The sequence below is a fragment of the Mytilus edulis genome, chromosome 9, assembly GCF_963676685.1.
Source record: "Mytilus edulis chromosome 9, xbMytEdul2.2, whole genome shotgun sequence".
Lineage (NCBI taxonomy): Eukaryota > Metazoa > Mollusca > Bivalvia > Mytilida > Mytilidae > Mytilus > Mytilus edulis.
Genome location: NC_092352.1, coordinates 81,890,724 through 81,908,829, shown reverse-complemented (window position 1 = coordinate 81,908,829; position 18,106 = coordinate 81,890,724). Strand labels below are relative to the sequence as shown.

At 31.6% G+C, this 18,106-nt stretch overlaps 1 protein-coding gene across 1 annotated transcript in view; it reads right to left on the bottom strand.

Moving 5' to 3' along the window:
• Positions 1-4,596: 4,596 nt before the first annotated feature.
• LOC139489178 (probable ATP-dependent RNA helicase DDX46) overlaps positions 4,597-18,106 on the bottom strand; it is a 34,904-nt gene continuing 21,394 nt past the window's right edge. The window contains exons 9-21 of the mRNA XM_071275353.1: positions 16,601-16,721; positions 15,303-15,478; positions 13,968-14,168; positions 12,412-12,494; positions 11,638-11,802; positions 10,884-11,111; positions 10,245-10,348; positions 9,512-9,674; positions 8,749-8,895; positions 7,687-7,932; positions 6,006-6,176; positions 5,374-5,565; positions 4,597-4,897 (exon numbers count right to left, since the gene is read on the bottom strand). Coding sequence (XP_071131454.1) covers positions 4,850-4,897; positions 5,374-5,565; positions 6,006-6,176; positions 7,687-7,932; positions 8,749-8,895; positions 9,512-9,674; positions 10,245-10,348; positions 10,884-11,111; positions 11,638-11,802; positions 12,412-12,494; positions 13,968-14,168; positions 15,303-15,478; positions 16,601-16,721 — 2,045 coding nt within the window. The 3' untranslated portion in view covers positions 4,597-4,849. The remainder of the gene's footprint in view (positions 4,898-5,373; positions 5,566-6,005; positions 6,177-7,686; positions 7,933-8,748; positions 8,896-9,511; positions 9,675-10,244; positions 10,349-10,883; positions 11,112-11,637; positions 11,803-12,411; positions 12,495-13,967; positions 14,169-15,302; positions 15,479-16,600; positions 16,722-18,106) is intronic.

The following is an 18,106-nucleotide window of genomic DNA, read 5'->3' as shown; positions in this document are numbered from 1 at the left end:
TATTCAAGATAATAAACAAAAACAGCAAAATTTCCTTAAAATTACCAATTCAGGGGCAGCAAACCAACAACAGGTTGTCCGATTCATCTGAAAATTTCAGGGCAGATAGATCTTGACCTGATAATCAATTTTACTTCATGTCAGATTTGCTCTGAATGCTTTTGTTTTTGAGTTATAAGCCAAAAACTGAATTTTACCCCTATGTTTTATTTTTAGCTGTGGCGGCCATCTTGGTTGGTTGGCCAGGTCACGCCACATATTTTTTAAACTAGATACCCCAATGATGATTGTGGCCAAGTTTGGTTTAATTTGGCCCAGTGGTTTCAGAGAAGAAGATTTTTGTAATAGATTACTAAGATTTACGAAAAATGGTTAAAAATTGACTATAAAGGGCAATAACTCCTAAAGGGGTCAACTGACAATTTCAGTCATGTTCACTTATTTGTAAGTCTTACTGTGCTGAACATTATTGCTGTTTACAGTTTATCTCTATCTATAATAATATTCAAGATAAATAACCAAAAACATCAAAATTTCCCTTAAATTACCAATTCAGGGGCAGCAACCCAACAACAAGTTGTCCGATTCATCTGTAAATTTCAGGGCAGATAGATCTTGACCTGATAATCAATTTTACTTCATGTCAGATTTGCTCTAAATGCTTTGGTTTTTTAGTTATAAGCCAAAAACTGAATTTTACCCTTATGTTCTATTTTTAGCTGTGGTGGCCATCTTGGTTGGTTGGCCGGGTCACACCACACATTTTTTAAACTAGATACCCCAATTATGATTGGCCAAGTTTGGTTTAATTTGGCCCAGTAGTTTCAGAGGAGAAGATTTTTGTAAAAGATAACTAAGATTTACGAAAAATGGTTAAAAATTGACTATAAAGGGCAATAACTCCTAAAAGGGTCAACTGACCATTTCGGTCATGTTGACTTATTTGTAAATCTTACTTTGCTGAACATTATTGCTGTTTACAGTTTATCTCTATCTATAATAATATTCAAGATAATAACCAAAAACAGCAAAATTTCCTTAAAATTACCAATTCAGGGGCAGCAACCCATCAACGGGTTGTTTGATTCATCTGAAAATTGCAGGGCGGATAGATCTTGACCTGATAAACAATTTTACTTCATGTCAGATTTGCTCTAAATGCTTTGGTTTTTGAGTTATAAGCCAAAAACTGCATTTTACCCCTATGTTCTATTTTTAGCCATGGCGGCCATCTTGCTAGGTTGGCCGGGTCACGCCACACATTTTTTAAACTAGACACCCCAATGGTGATTGTGGCCAAGTTTGGTTTAATTTGGCCCAGTAGTTTCAGAGGAGAAGATTTTTGTAAAAGTTAACGACGACGGACGACGAAGACGGACGACGGACGACGGACGCCACGTGATGGGAAAAGCTCACTTGGCCCTTCGGGCCAGGTGAGCTAAAAAGTGCATTTCCTGAGGGATTCTGTATGGAATTTTCCTATTTTGTATTTTAGCCGGAAAAAACGTACGGTGACCCTATCTTTTATTTTGATATTCTCAAAGCAGTGTCTGAAAGCTATCTTTTCCTGAAGTATTTAACAATTCTATCATTTTGTTTAGTTTCTAATCACAAAATGGTGTTTTTTCCTGTATAATCCATACAAAATGTATCATTTTGTCCCGTCCTGTAGCTTGAGAAAATGCGCGGTGACCTATCATTTTTATTATATTTTTCAGCATGTATCAATAGCTACAACGTTTTGGCAAAGTATGAACAAATTCTATCATTTTTATTTTAGACTCCCATACCACCTTAAATACATAAGAGAAGAACTGGAAGATAGGAAATGAGGAATTAAAAATTATTTTGGTTCCTACTCCAATGTTCATTAAATTGTTTTGCCCTTCTTTCATACCTGACATTATTGGATGCAAGGCCAGACAATCTATAGAACTGAATCTATGATTTATTTGTTTTCGATTTTTAAGAATGACCTATGTATTTCCTTACACAGCAGCGTGTCGTATTTATCTATAATTACTCTTTTGCCCAACTTCAAACCTTTAAAATAATACTTATTAGACCTACATTTGTAAAGTAAACAAAATGTCCTAATTAGTACACGGATGCCCCACTCACACTGTCAATTTATATGTTCAGTGGACCGTGAAATTGGGGTCAATACTCTAATTTGGCATTAAAATTAGAAAGATCATATCATAGTGAACATGTGTACTAAGTTTCAAGTAAAGTGAACTTCAACCTCATCAAAAACTTCCTTGACCAAAAAAATTAACCTGAAGCGAGACAGACGGACATACGGACCCACAGACCAGAAAACATAATGCCTCTCTATCGTAGGTGGGGCATACAAGTGTTTGAAAGACAAATGTTTTTGATATTTGAGATGAGAGGCAAAAGATACTAAAAACATTCAAACTCATTTGATTTTTCCTCTGGTTTGTATATTTAGAAAAAAATGTTGTACCAATGATAAGGGTATTCAAATGTAAGTTAAGGATGTTCGATTGTCATGTTTTTGGAAATTTTGTCAGTTTTTCAGAGTCCTCTGGTTTTATCCATTTGAATGGTTGAAAAAAAAAAAACGTCCACTAGCCCCCATCTTTCTTTTTATAAATCTTTTACATGTATGATTATAAGCCATTTGTCAAAGTCTTTTAAAATCTTTATTTTTTAATAGTTTTTGAAAACTTAAACGTGTCGTTGATAAAGCTATGTAAAATCCAGAATGAACATTCCCCCGCCAAAATTTTAGTGGCTAATATCTCGAAAACAAACACACGGACCTATATATTTTTTTTTAGCTCTTTTGGTGCCTTTAATAATCCCCTATCAATAAACACTGGTGTTATGAAAAGCTTGTTATTTTGAAACTATGTAGCGAACTTCCTCAACATAGTCTACAACTTAATACCAACAAATTTTGATTACATTATCTTTTCAAGGAAATTCTCTGGACTAAGCTTATTTGACTGATTGCTTAAATGAATTATATATATTTCATTAATGTAATTGAATATTTGTAATAATTGTATTCTATCAGTTGTATTGCTTACCAATCATTGATTATTATTAAAAATATATATATATAAGTGAGGAACAACCTTTTAACTTTGTTCAATCTTTATATCTTTACCTTCATACATACTACTTGAATAAGGGTAAAGAATGCAATTGTGACCACAGAATGTAAAATAGGCAGCTCTTCAATTGTGTCATGTTTTAATCTTGATGTAGGTATAATTTGATTTTTTTTAAATGTGCATAATTAATGCCCAATAGGAAACCAATGTACTGATTGCAATGCATAATGGAATATCTGGAAGATGGGAAATGGGCACATGCAGTTGTATTCAATTGTCCACTGAAATGTAGCGTTGTCTCTCCAACACATTTGATGTAGCAAGAAAGTCATCAAACTTTACAAGATGCTTTCAAATTGAGATAAACTTCAGACTGATGCATATGTTATGCCTGAGTGTTTGGAATGCAAGACTACGACAGTCTATTGAACCAAACCTTATAACTGTTTGTTTGGGACATTTTTGTTTAATGTCATTTGCTTTCATCTTACACAGCAGATTACCTCATAATATCTATAATAAATCTTTTTGTCGCTCAACCTATAAACTTTATTAACCTACCTTTTTAAAGCAAACAACATCGACACTAGAAAATCAATAAATGCATATTATATGTCTGTTATTAAGGCATGTACGTAGTTTCCCTGACAGTTAACTGAAAAATGTCTCAATAGATATAGTAAGATGTGGTGTGAGTGGTAACAAGACAACTCTCCATCCAAAAAACAATTTATAAAAGTAAACCATTTAGCATTATAGTTCCATCTCATCAATGACAGTTTCATCTCGATTTTGAAGAAGAGAGGTGAATAATACCAAAAGGACATTATAGAAAAGGAAATATCAGGCTTATACTTCATAAAAATGGTAAAAAAAAAAAAAATAACAAGTAATGGGGTGCTAAAATATATAGAAAAGAGAATAAGCTGTTATCACAGAGTAATGTCTCGCCTTTTTGTAATTTTGATTAAGCAACTGTTAAGTTTAAAAAGCAATACTTTAACATGTTACATAAGTTATGCAAATATTCAAAGTCAATGAACTATGATTGTGCTAATACCAAATACCATTGACTTATTATAAGTCATTTCCTTAAAACAAACATAAACACAAACATAAACTTGTAGACCATGTAAAAGTTTCAAAGTCAATGAACCATGAAGAGAGGGTTGGGATATATAATCTCCATTGAAACAATACTTACAAATGCTAATAAATTTGCACACCAAATATCATTGACTTAACATTAGTAGTTCATCCTACACTGATCTAATCACAAACAAATACATGAAAACTAAGCAAAAGTTTAAAAGTCAATTGACAATGAGTCCTTCTCATGAAGTCAAATAATGTCCATCTCGCTGCTGATGCCTGAAACAGCATACCTATGTTGTGAGACATAAATGGCTTACAACATTTATGATCACAGAATTGAAGGAACCCCCACCCCCTCCCCCACATCCAGATCCTTATGAACTGGCTTCCATCTTAAAAATGGAAAAACAAATAATTTCTGCCAATTCATTTTTCATTTCTGACAATTTGACAATAAAACATTTCTTCTACAATAAAAGTATTGTTAAGATAGCAGTATTAAAAACATGTATAGTGCGTGCTTAAAACAGTATTCCATGATTTCATAGATGGTAATAATTACAAGATAAACAGAAAACATTGACATTTCTATAAACAAATTACTGAGGTACTCATTACATGATACATCAGAATATTGAGATAAAGCATATTGTCTGAAGCATGTCTTCTTATATGACTTTGTATCTTCCTTTGTTGATAGGCTGGTATGAGTTTTGCTGTAAAAAAAGAAAGAAAACAATTATATCATTTCTATAAGTAAAACAGAGATGATAGGCTTATTATATATTCGAAACATCCTGAAGAAGTTAATGGTAAATTACTAAATCACAAAAAGTCTCTACCAGTGTCTCTTGTGATTCACTGCTTCTTAAAAATCTAATGTATCAAAATTACAATATACATGATATAATTATATTTTTAAACTGTAAACAAATAATAATTAATTGTTCATTCTCTTAAAAAAATAGAACTCATGAATCCAGCAGTCACAGCAAATATTAACATTTTTTTGGCGTCCAATGATGTCTGTTAAGACAATTATTCTACAAAAGGGCTTGAGAAGTTTTAATGGGAACTAATTAGGATTCAAAATAAGTGAAATGCCAAATTGATTACTAATATTGAAAGCTTGTTCATTTTCAAAATCACAAAATGCAAAACAAAGGTCCATACAAAACATATAAATAAATACCAGTCTAATGAGCTCCTCCTTAATCAGTCTAGTGATTTCTTTCTTGGCTTTCTGTATGGCCATTTCACTGGTAGCTTCTATAGCCAGGTACAATTTCCTCTCTCCCTCAGGAGGCTCCTTCTTAGGAGGTACATAAGTACCTCTGACTGTAATACCTGCCTCAGAGTATTCACAGATCTGTGCAAGGGCTTCCTGTAAAAATAGAATTCAATGGCTTAATGAAAGATTATTGATCAGTCCAATAGAAAATACAACAGTGAACAATGTATAAACTAAATTTTATGGTGAACTAAAGCTTTTTGTTCCATCTAGAAACAATTTCAAAAGAGTTCTGCTTTTATGGATATTTGCATATTTTTAGAGTAATTGTAAACAAATAAAACACCGATATATTCAAAAAGGTGAGAAATTCATTTGGGTATTAAATCTGAAAATCTCAAAGCATAGCAGAAATCTCTGAACCAATTTTGGCTCTGACTTTTCGTCCATTCATTTGTTTCAACTCAACTCATTTGTATTTCAAATTTTCAGCATCTAAAATATTACAACCTATTGGTGAGACATTATTCGATAAAATAACCACTCTAAATACATTTGTATAAGACTGTCAATGAAGGGGTTTATCTTTTTACCTTAGAAGTGACTTTCCATCTAGCAGTTTGTGGGAAGTCATTAATTTCCAATTCTTCCTCGTAACGTTTAAACATGTCTGCTGCGTTCTCTTGATCTTCCTCCTCTGATACAGGTTTATACCCTAGCTTGGCGTTCAGCTTCTCAGCTACCTGCTCCGCTATAGTCTTAGACTGAAGAAGACAGATTCATATAATCAATATCACTGTAAATTCAGAATTGTTTTATGATAACTTTATGTGTATGTAGTATTTACAAGAATTATAATAATTAATCTCACATTTTTTGTCAAAAATTTCAAAAAAAAATTGTGTAAAAACTTCTAAATGTCCACTGATATAATTATCATATATGTATATAGCTTAAACTATTAGAACCAGATCTTTACATCAGTCAGGGGCATTACTTAAACAAGTAGCTTTTAAAATTACCTATATAAGTATGTTGAAAACGAGGCTATTTTAAAAATTACTTATATAAGTAACTTTTTTAAATAGCATTTTTATAGGTGACCAATTATACAAATTTTACTAATTTTAACAAATTTTTACAGTCATCTGGTTATTTTTCCCATGAAATATAAAATCTAATCCTTCTGAAACACTTATTGCCTTTCTGACGCACTTATCTTTGATATCGACGCTTCTTGGTTAAAGTTGGTCTTTTGGGACTCTTAAAATATCGTTTTCCTTCGAAATCTTGAAGGTAGACAGATATAAATAGATAGAAACTTGTGAATTAATTAAGACTAGAAGTAATTTATAATTTGTAACCCAAAACAATTACATATGTTCCTTAAATAATTGTTATTACTAATTATTTCAAAGATGTATAAAATAACTTATTCAAGTAACATTTTTGTCATCATTTTTTAAGTAACCCTTTATGTCTATTCTCCTCTCAAATCTTACAAATTCTTAAATTTATGATATAAAATGATGTAAAAATTCATGAAAGCTACATTTATTCCCTGCTTCTATTGAAATTTACAATAACTCTATTGAGTAATTTTATATTTTTTAAAAATAAAAAATTAACTATATAAGTAACTAAAAAAAGTTACTTGTTTAAGTAACGCCCCTGACTGTACATGTTGCTAAGAATAACTACAAAACTAAGGTTACTCATGAGTAAGTACTCAACATAACTATCATGTATGTAAATTACTTTACAATGCATTAAGAGTGTATACTTATGTCATGTTAAGAACTTTTGTCAGTTCTTCAGATTTTTGTTTTTCCCCTTGATACATGGTAAAATATTTTGCCCTATCACATCCATTTTTCTTTTCATATAAGACTTCAATAAAAAAAGTCATTTACCAAAATTCAAGCAAATTTCAAATTTCTTTTCTTTCCTTTGGGAACCCAAATAATACCAATGAAAATATAAGGTAAAAGTCTGAGGCAGCCTTTTCTCACCATTGAAGAAAACAAATATCTCGGAAAGGAGTTCCATGGCCTATCAATATTTTAAGCTTATTTTGTTTCTTAACTAATGTTCTTCTGATTTATAAAATCAAATTTAAACTAGATTTTTTTTTTACCTAGTACTGAATACATGTAAAATGCACAATACCCCCCCAAAAAACATGAGTAACACAAACGCCAATAAAAAACTTTTAGTGTAATTATTCATTCCAAAAGAGTAAGCATTTTAAGAGGCTACATATGGCTGACTTACAGCAACAAGAGGAGCAGTTCCCTCCCCAGTCATCAGAGATCTAGCAGCAATCTGTGTAATATCTTGTGCATCAGGTCCTTTCTTCTTACTGATCTGAGCGGCCAGACGTTTGGCTAGTTCTAGTTTCTGTTGATTCGTCTGTTGTGCAATGGCTGCTGGGTTCTGTGTTGGATTTGTTAGGACAGGATGGGACACATTGGTGACACGTTTGATACTGGCAAACATATTCTCTATCTGCTCTTCAATCTGAAAGAGTTTAATACATAATTAATATGAGAATCAATAACTTTGGAAAAATGTGCGATAGATGTCAACTCTATTCAGCCAAAAAAAACTGTCTAGCAATGTCATCGTCTTTAGCATTATATCCAGGTGTAGTTATTCTATGCATTTGAACCTTCGAGAAGGGTCTTAATGTCTTATCAAATGGCAAATTTTATAATTCAAATATTTCTCATATGTACCAGTGAAGCCTTATTTAAAATCAAAATTAGAATTGGAGCTTTATTGTGCTTGCTGTCTCCCTACATATTCACCACCACTCCTTCTATACAAATCAATGAGACAGAAAAAATCGTGTTTCTTTTTCAATGTGTGTAGTTGTATACTAAATTTGAGTTCATCATTAGTTAAAAATCAACTATGACATCAAATTTACTTACTTTCTCCTGATTTCACTATCGTGATGTCACAAAAATAGAAAATTATGACTGATAACCTCTCAAAGCATGAACATGATTCTTTTGAAGATCATTGCCAATACAACAACTCAAAAACAGTTATGAAACATACTCTTCAACTGCACCCCATTATATACATAAATTTCTTCACTAAACTTTCATTTGTCATATATTCTAAAAGGTTCACACCATAATGACCATGTGACTTTTCAATATAGTGACCTATAGTTGTTTAAATGCAAATCCCTCAATCAACAGTTAAATCAGTATATTTAAAATACTCATAAAGATTTGCATTTTACATTTGTAAATATAATGTTCTCAAGAAGAGAAATATTTATATCACTCTATTCAGAAAGTAGAACCTATATTTGTCACTTACATCAACACCAGCATCTTCATCATCAGAGTCCTGTAAACCTAGAGCCTTTTTCTGTAGCTTCTTACGTTCATCAGCCAGATGTGCCTCAGTCTCATCAAACTTAAACCCTCGACCATGAAAACCACTATTCCGTATGTTCTTGCCATCCTAAAATAAAAATGTATAAATTTACAAAATATTTGAATTAACAGAACTAGAACAATCATCACCTAGATAAACTGCCTCCTTAATAATTGAAAACAGTATAAAAATATAACCAGAGATACTATATTTATATGACTGCTTTTCCACCTCTAGGAGTCATATTTGACTTTTTATTAGGATCAAAGATACGTTTTTCTACATAAAACGTTAACCTCTGATCTTTTTTCTGATCAGCATAAATGTAACACTTGTAAACAACTTTCAAATAAATCATCACATTGAGAGTAGTGAGAACTGTATGCAATAAAACATGCCCCAATGAATGCACTTACTACTAAGAGGATGCCAAACAGGCTGATAATAATAAGTTATTTTAACACAACTTTCCCAAATCAACATGAAACCTTTGACTGTCTCTGTTATTTAAAAACATTAACAAAATAAGGTAATTGTTAAAATAAATTGCTGCTAGCATTGTAAAATTACATTCTGGTAAAAATAAATTTAGAAATATTTCACATAATTGGACAATCTGAATATTTAAGCATCTTTCTAACCAATAAACGTATATTAATCATACATAGAAAATATGGATGTTCAGCAGATTCAAATTACTAACCATCTTTGCTCTAACTTTGTACGTTTCCCAAATAGTATTCAATTCTGCTGGTATTTCTGCTCCTGAGAGTTCTAAAGCCTTTATTATGTCCCCTGAATATCTCTCCTGTTCTGGAGTTACAAAGGTAAATGCAAAGCCTTTATTTCCAGCCCGACCTGTCCGCCTAAAATAAAATGAATAGATACATTTTGACATATAACAAATAAAAGTACAAATGTGCAGACTTAATTTTCCTAATGAATGAAAATATTTTATGGTAGATGTTAGACAAAGATAACGACTGAATTAATTTTCAGAACTAAGCAACATATAATAGCAATTGAAATCTGAGACTAATGAATGTATTCTGTAAGTATGTGCCTGTCCTAAGTCAGGAGCCTACAATTCAGTGGTTGTCATTTGTAGCTGTGTAACTTATTTTTTTTGTACAATAATTGTCGTTAGTTTCTCGTTTGATTTCAAGGCCTTTAATAGCTGACTATGCAGTATGGATTTTGCTCATTGTTGAAGGCTATACAGTGACCTATAGCTGTTAATTTCTATTCAATTTGATCTCTTGCAGAGCGTTGTCTCATTGGTAATCAAACCACATCTGTTTTCATTTATTCATAAAATAGAGAACGATACAGATGTGTAAATTTTCATGTAAAATTACTTTTACTAAAAAAATGTTCTACAAAACTTAGGCCTTAGCCACTACATGTTTTTTTTTCATACAGACTCCTTTACTTACCCACATCTATGTACATAATCTTCATAATGGTTAGGGCAGTTAAAATTAACGACCAGGATCAAATGTTTTACATCTAAACCTCTAGCAGCTACAGAAGTGGCAATCTACAAAAAGAAAAAATTATGTGAGCTGTGTTTGACAAAGTTAACTCATCATAAATATCAGGATTTAAATTGTGCCAGACACACGTTTTGTTTTCAATGACTCATCCATCAGTGACCCTCCAATAAAATAAGTTAAATAAAACGCCAAGTGAGGTACAAAGTTGGAGAGCATTCTGTTTTGTAGGTTTCTTATATCATTTTAAATTCTTTAGCAGTTACAGATCTAGACTTTGCAAAAAAAATTGATAAACTGAAATTAGCTATCAGATGTTTTGATATTCATTAGCACACTTCAATTTTTATCCGACGCAGCTCAAGTGTTGTTGGTATATTGTATCAATAGTACACAATCATGTTTAGGGAAATAAACATGTATTTATGTTCACACTTTTAAAAACCTTTTTAACTTGGTTGTCATTCAAACTTACATCTTAATGAACATGCTTCTTTAATTTTCTGTACAATGATTATATGTCTTTCGTAAAATTGCCTTTTAAGAAACCCAATTTCTGATGCAGTTCCTAAATGATCTTACCAGAAGTTTAACATTTCCTGTTTTAAAGTCCTGTATAATACTATCTCTATCATACTGATCTATCCCTCCATGTAAGGACATACAGGGATAAGAGTGTTTCAACAAATCTTTCATCAGGTCATCAGCATGTTCTTGTTTATCTACAAATATCAAAACACTCCCTCTTTCTTGGTAAACACCTAAAATCTCCAGTAGTTTTAAGAATTTTCGGTCTTCATCAATTATGATCTGAAAAAGATAAAGTTTTTATACATTAATTGTCGACACAGAGATATGATTTACCTGTAACCTTATCACTGAAATTAATAATTTTTGACATCAGAAACTGACGCCAAAAACTGTACACCTAACATGCCTTATATAAGTCTCACTTACACATACCTTCAAAGTCAATAAATCTCCCATATGTTTAGTGTTAGGTGTTTTATCTATTATTACAGTATATATATGGTATACCATGGTTTTGAATGAAAACAGATATGTTTTAATTTTCAAAGGCTTTATGGGATGGGACAACTTTTTTTTGTTGAATCATTATTGTGTTCCTTTTACTATGAAAACAATCAAATATATTGGAATATGTTCTTTAAAAAATTGTTTAGAAAACTCTAATATAACAATAGTAACAAATCTAAAATAATATGCTTGTCAATTTCTTCAGTCCATTTCACTGTAACTTACCACATGCTGCTCGACATTTTTACATACAACACTCCTCCCACCTACTTGTACTTCTATAAGCTTCTGTACTTACCACATGCTGTTCAACATCTTTACATACAACACTCCTCCCTCCAACTTGTACTTCTATAGGCTTCTGTAGGATCTTTCGAGCCAAGGCCTCCATCTGTCTGGGGAAAGTAGCCGAGAACATCACAGTCTGTCTGTCTGGTCGAACACACTCAACTATCCTGGTAACCTGGGGAAAATAGATTTAGTATATTTTAGAACTCATCCATATTAGTGAAACTATTTGGGTGATAGGTAAGGGTTAAGATACTATTGAAATTTAATGGTTGCAGTACTTCTGAACAATAGTTTGTATAGAATCAAAAATAAAACTAAGTGTCATAACATTTGGTTGAAGCAAACTAAAACGTTCATTATCACTGAACTAGTATATATTTGTTTAGGGGCCAGCTGAAGGACGCCTCTGGGTGCGGGAATTTCTTGTTGCATTGAAGACCTGTTGGTGACCTTCTGCTGTTGTCTGCTCTATGGTCGGGTTGTTGTCTCTTTGGCACATTCCCCATTTCCATTCTCAATTTTAAAGTTAAAGAAAGGAAACCAACTTTGGGACATACAGATGGAGGGATGTAAAGAGGCACAAGGGTATAACTTAATGCCCCCTTTCGCTACATTAGGGGCATAAAAAAGAATGTACCAAAATTTTCATTACATTTTTACCATTGATAAAACAATCAGTTGTAAGGACATTATATCTAAATTTTAGGGAGAAGATATCTAAATGAATTATTTTAAGCTTGAGTCTTCTTCCATTAACCTGTAATACCTATAGTTTACTTACTTGAGGTTCAAAACCCATGTCAAACATTCTATCTGCTTCATCTAACACAATGTAAGTACATCTCCTCAAGTTTGTTACACGGCCTGAAAATATAGTGGTTCAATATAAAGGCTGTTAGTATAATAAATCAACTTTTTATTTCATTTAACTTTTTTCATTTCCCATAAATATCTTGTTTGTAAATTTCAACTTTTTCAGACAGAAAACGTGTGCAGTACTTACCAGTAGAAAATACAAGCTTTAAAAAACATTATAAAAATGTATTTTATACAAATTTTCATACAAATTATAAGTTAAAAGTTCCTTTTAACAATTTTCCATGTCATATTAACCAAAATTACAGTTTGGCAAATATCAATTTAAAAGATACTTGTATGTATAAAACAATACATTGAACAATAGTACGCTGAACATTTTTTTTCTCCTTTTTTTTTTTACTGTGTCACAGATATCAACTACCGATAATGCATATAAACTTCACATATGATACTGCAGAATTACCAATATCATATATCAAACACCATTTTAAATTTAAACATGATAATAACATGTCTTAAAACATCCTGATGAATTAGATACCATTTAAATCTTCTTGGATGATCTGTATTCATTAGACTGGCTGAAATAAACTGTGAAGTTACTATATGTCCTGAGCAAATAGAAGTAAATACATTACACCGTATGTGTGGAAGTTATAATCCCCACCCAGCCCATAGGATGATGTTTCAAATGAGAAGTGCTGGTATAACACAAATGTCCGAAGCCTTCAGCAAAGATTTAAATGAAGTAACTTTTTTATCAATATATATGCAACATTTATTTCAGGTCATCAAAGCCAATGAAAATGAAACTTTTGTTTTCATGATTTATGGATGAAATTGAAATTGATGTCATATTATGACATATTAATTATTAATTAAAGTTATTAAAAGACATGTATTTAATCAGAAGTTTGGAGAACATGTAAATTCTACCTAAATCTACCCAATACATGCAATATGGAAGTTTCTACCATACAAAATAACCAATGAGATTACACATTTCAAACTGAGTGTAATTTTTTTGAAATTTTCAAAGTCAAAATTTTTAATTATGATATATTAAGGTAAACAAAGCAGAAATGGAAGCTCTGTCATCTCAATAAATTAAATACTTTAGATCCTATCAGTGGAGATCTGTATATTTTTTGTGGGGGATATTAATGTTTATAGTAAGTTAGTTTAAAACTTTCAGACCAAATAAGAAGACATTTTGTTCAACAATAAAAATATGTTGGGGTAACAGAATACATTATAGCTCTATTATATTAAAGTTATAGCACAAAATATTTGGAAAAAACTTTATAAATACTTTTAAAGTTTGAAAGTCCCTTTTACTTCATAAAATGTGTGTGTATATGAAAAATATTTTATGAACACAGAAACGCATCTAAATACAAGTTTGGATTTCAAATGGTTGAATTGTGATTAGAAGTAAAGTTATCTCTCATTTTGTTTACCAAAAGTATGCAATTCAACTTATAATCTAAGACACGCCCACCAAATCTAATTACATACCATTATTGGCTGACAACATGTCAATCATTCTGCCAGGTGTACACACTATAATTTCACATCCTCTTTTTAATTCAGCGATCTGTTCAGAGATTCCAGTCCCACCATACACACAGACAGACTTTATACCAAATACTTTGGCAAACTTTTTACACTCTGTGTGGATCTGCATAGCTAGCTCTCTAGTGGGTGTCATGATAATAGCTAGTAAAGGAAAAAGAATTTTAGTACCTAGCTAGCTCTGGAGCAGGTATCCTTATAATAGCTAGTGAAAGGATCAACAATTTTAGTACCTCAATACATGTATCATAAAATTATTCATAGCTTCCAGGTGAGGTATTTTATCGCTGTGCTGAAGACCCATTGGTAGCCTTTGGCTGCATGATATCGTTGGGATGTTGTCTCTTTGACACATTCCCCATTTCCATTCTCAATTTTATCGATACAATTTATTTATTTTGCATCTTTAAAGAAAACATTAGCAGAACAAGAAAATTCATAAGCCAACTACCATATTTTAAGATATATATAAGTCCTTGGTTTTTTGCCTGAAAGATTGCTGCTCATAACTTAAACATAATTATTTTATTTTAGAAAAGGTATAGGTGCATGTGTAAACTGATTTCTAATCTACAAATACATATTCACTACATGTTTTTAAGATTTAATCATTGTAATAGTGAATTATAATGAAAATTTGTTTTACCTTGGGAAATCAGAGCTTGATATACTGTAAGCCAACTAATTTTTGCGAGCAATTTATTTACATGATTTTGCTAGTAGAAAAATAACGTGAATATAAATCTTTGTAATAAGTAAAACTTGGAAGAATCATAAAATGGGTTAGAAAGGGCTAAAGGTGAAATAAAGAATTCACAAAAATAAGTTGGTTTACAGTATTGTGTTGACACCTGTATATTGTAGAGAACTTAAGGTGGTACCCAACACTTTCACTAAAATTAATTTGGCTTGTTTAATTTTTATAAAATTTTGTCAAAGTACTTACTTTAACCCTTTAACAAAAATATAAAAATTTCAAAAATTTTGAACCAACCGTTTTGTCAGAAAAATTACGCTGGTTATATAGCAGTTTTTCAAACACTTATTTTGATCATTGGGAAGCTTAATATTCCCATATGAACACAACGTCATTAAAACGTTCTGCTGATTTTACAGAGTTATCTCCCTGTAGTGTTAGGTACCACCTTAATATTGTAGATCTATATTAAGCAGATTTCTCTTTGTTATTTTTATCATTGGATTACTTGCTGCTTCACTAATTATACCTCTTATTCCTATCAATGAAGTAATTTACTACTTTTTAAAAGCAATACTTACCGATTGGTCCGTCCTCTTCATCTAACGGCGGCTGATCCATGATGTGTCTGAACATTGGAATAAGGAAGGCAAGAGTCTTTCCACTTCCTGTCTTTGCTATACCTATCAGATCTTTACCTGACATTATGGCGGGTATAGCCTGGGCCTGGATGGGTGTAGGCTTCTCATAGTTATGTCTGGAAATATATCAGATTGTTATATATGAGGGTCTGGAAGGGCAAAGGTAAAACAGAAATGTGTCAAATTGAGCATTTATCAATGTGATTGATGTTCAAAACACACAAATATATGCTTAATTATTGAGATTTCAGAATGCAGCATGTAAATAACAAAAAAATATGGTTTTTTTTGTCATTTGAAGGATTATGTGATGATGGCTGATCATTGACTATTTCTGTTTAATTTATTCACATAATTTATACACTTAGCCTAATTTAAGGCTTGAAAAATTGTTAAAGACACCTGTCTATTGGTTGTAAACTGTATGGTGCTATTTTGATTTCTTAATATAATTTTTATAATTAGGCTGTTGTTTCAAGTTTCATATTTTTCAAATGGTAGAGAATAGCTTTCTGACAATAATACTACATAAACGATTTACATTTTCATCATGAAATTAAGAACCTTAGTGAGCATGCTTAGTGAGCACGCTCACATACCCCACGTTCCCACATTGTCATTGGAGAAATTAAATACGTGTAAGAAAGAAAAAAATGTATAAGAAAAAAAATATTGAATAAAAATTTCCAGTCAATATACACATCTACATAGTATGTCCTTATTATATCTACAAAATTTCATGAAATACTGTTGTGGTTTCAGAGGAGTTGAAATGACAAACTGTTGCAGAAGTACATTGAAGCAAATAAGTTCAAAGGGGCATAACTCCTAGGGAAAAAAATGAATCATAATATTCCTGTCGATATGCACATCTACGTAGTATGTCCTTATTATCTACAAAGTGTCATGAAATTCTGTTGTGAGGTTTCAGAGGAGTTGAGATGACAAACTGTTGAAGTACGTGTAGTACCTTAAAGCATAAGTTCAAAGAGGTGTAACTCCTAGAAAAAATTGAATTGTTATTTCCTGTCGATATGTACATCTACATAGTATGTCCTTATTACCTTAAAAGGTTTCGTGACATTCTGTAGTGTGGTTTGAGAAGGGTTGCGATGACAACAAACAGGAACTGACAGACTGACGGGTCAAAAACATTATACCCTCCGCAACTTCATTGGTGGGGTATAATTAATTGGTTAACATTCTGAAATCAAAATTAAAATTAAATGATAACTTACAGTTTGAGAACACTCATGACTTTACTACTACATCCACACTGTGGCCAGTTCTTTATAGGTTTAGGACAGCCTTTGCCTTGTACTTTAATTCCTTCTAAATCTAGTCTGTAAGCATCTACCTCTGCAAACCATAATAAATTGACATTGTTTTTCTTTAAATTTAAAGAGTTTGTCTGCTAAACATTGACAAGTTTGTTATTTATTTTATTATCATTCTTATATAATTTGCATAATGAGGAATCCTTTGCTGTGATTGTTTAAAATTGCTTTGAAAATTAAATTTCGTTGTCTGTATTTTTTCACACTGACCATGTTCTCCGACTACTTTCATAGCCAATATAAACAATATGAAGGTTTACCTCTGAAATCAAAAGGAACTTACCATACTATGTGTGCATAATTGGAATCAGATTATGGTATATTTTAAAAGAAATTATTAAATATTTGAAACCTTTTTTTAAATGTGTAAGTAAAACAAACAAGAGGCTCTCAAGAGCCTGATTCGCTCACCTTAATTCTTTTGGTTAAATCTCTCATCAATGATTATTTTGGCTTTTCAATTTATTTAAATGTTTTTTGGATCGTCCATAGGAGCTATGTTTCTTGACATACAAGGAAATAAAATATAAAATTTATACTAGATACTCTGAAACTCATTTAGCCTAAGTTTGGCTGAAATTGATACAGCAGTTTCAAAGGAGAAGATTTTTTAAAGTAAGTCAACATGATGAACAAATTGTGAAAAAAGTCTTTAAAGGGCAATAACTCCTTAAGGGGTCAATTGACAATGTTGGTCAAATTGACTTAATTGAAGATCTTACTTTGCTGAACATTATTGCTGTTTACAGTTTATTTCTATCTATAATTATATTCAAGATAATAAACAAAAACAGCAAAATTTCCTTAAAATTATCAATTCAAGGGCAGCAACCCAACAACAGGTTGTCTGATTCATCTGAAAATTTCAGGGCAGATAGAAATTGACCTGATAAACAATATTACCCAACGTCAGATTTGCTCTAAATGCTTTGGTTTTTGAGTTTTAAGCCAAAAACTGCATTTGACCCCTATGTTCTATTTTTAGCAATGGCGACCATGTTTGTTGATAGATCATAACTTCGGATATAATTTACAAACAAGATACCCTAAGGAACATTCAGTTAAAGTTTGGAAGTATTTGGCCCAGTAGTTTCAGAGGAGAAGATTTTTGTAAAAGATTACTAAGATTTACGAAAAATGGTTAAAAATTGACTATAAAGGGCAATAACTCCTAAAGGGGTCAACTGACCATTTCCGTCATGTTGACTTATTTGTAAATCTTACTTTGCTGAACATTATTCCTGTTTACAGTTTATCTCTATCCATAATAATATTCAAGATAATAACCAAAAACAGCAAAATTTCCTTAAAATTACCAATTCAGGGGCAGCAACCCAACAACAGGTTGTCTGATTCATATGAAAATTTCAGGGCAGATAGATCTTGACCTGATAAACAATATTACCC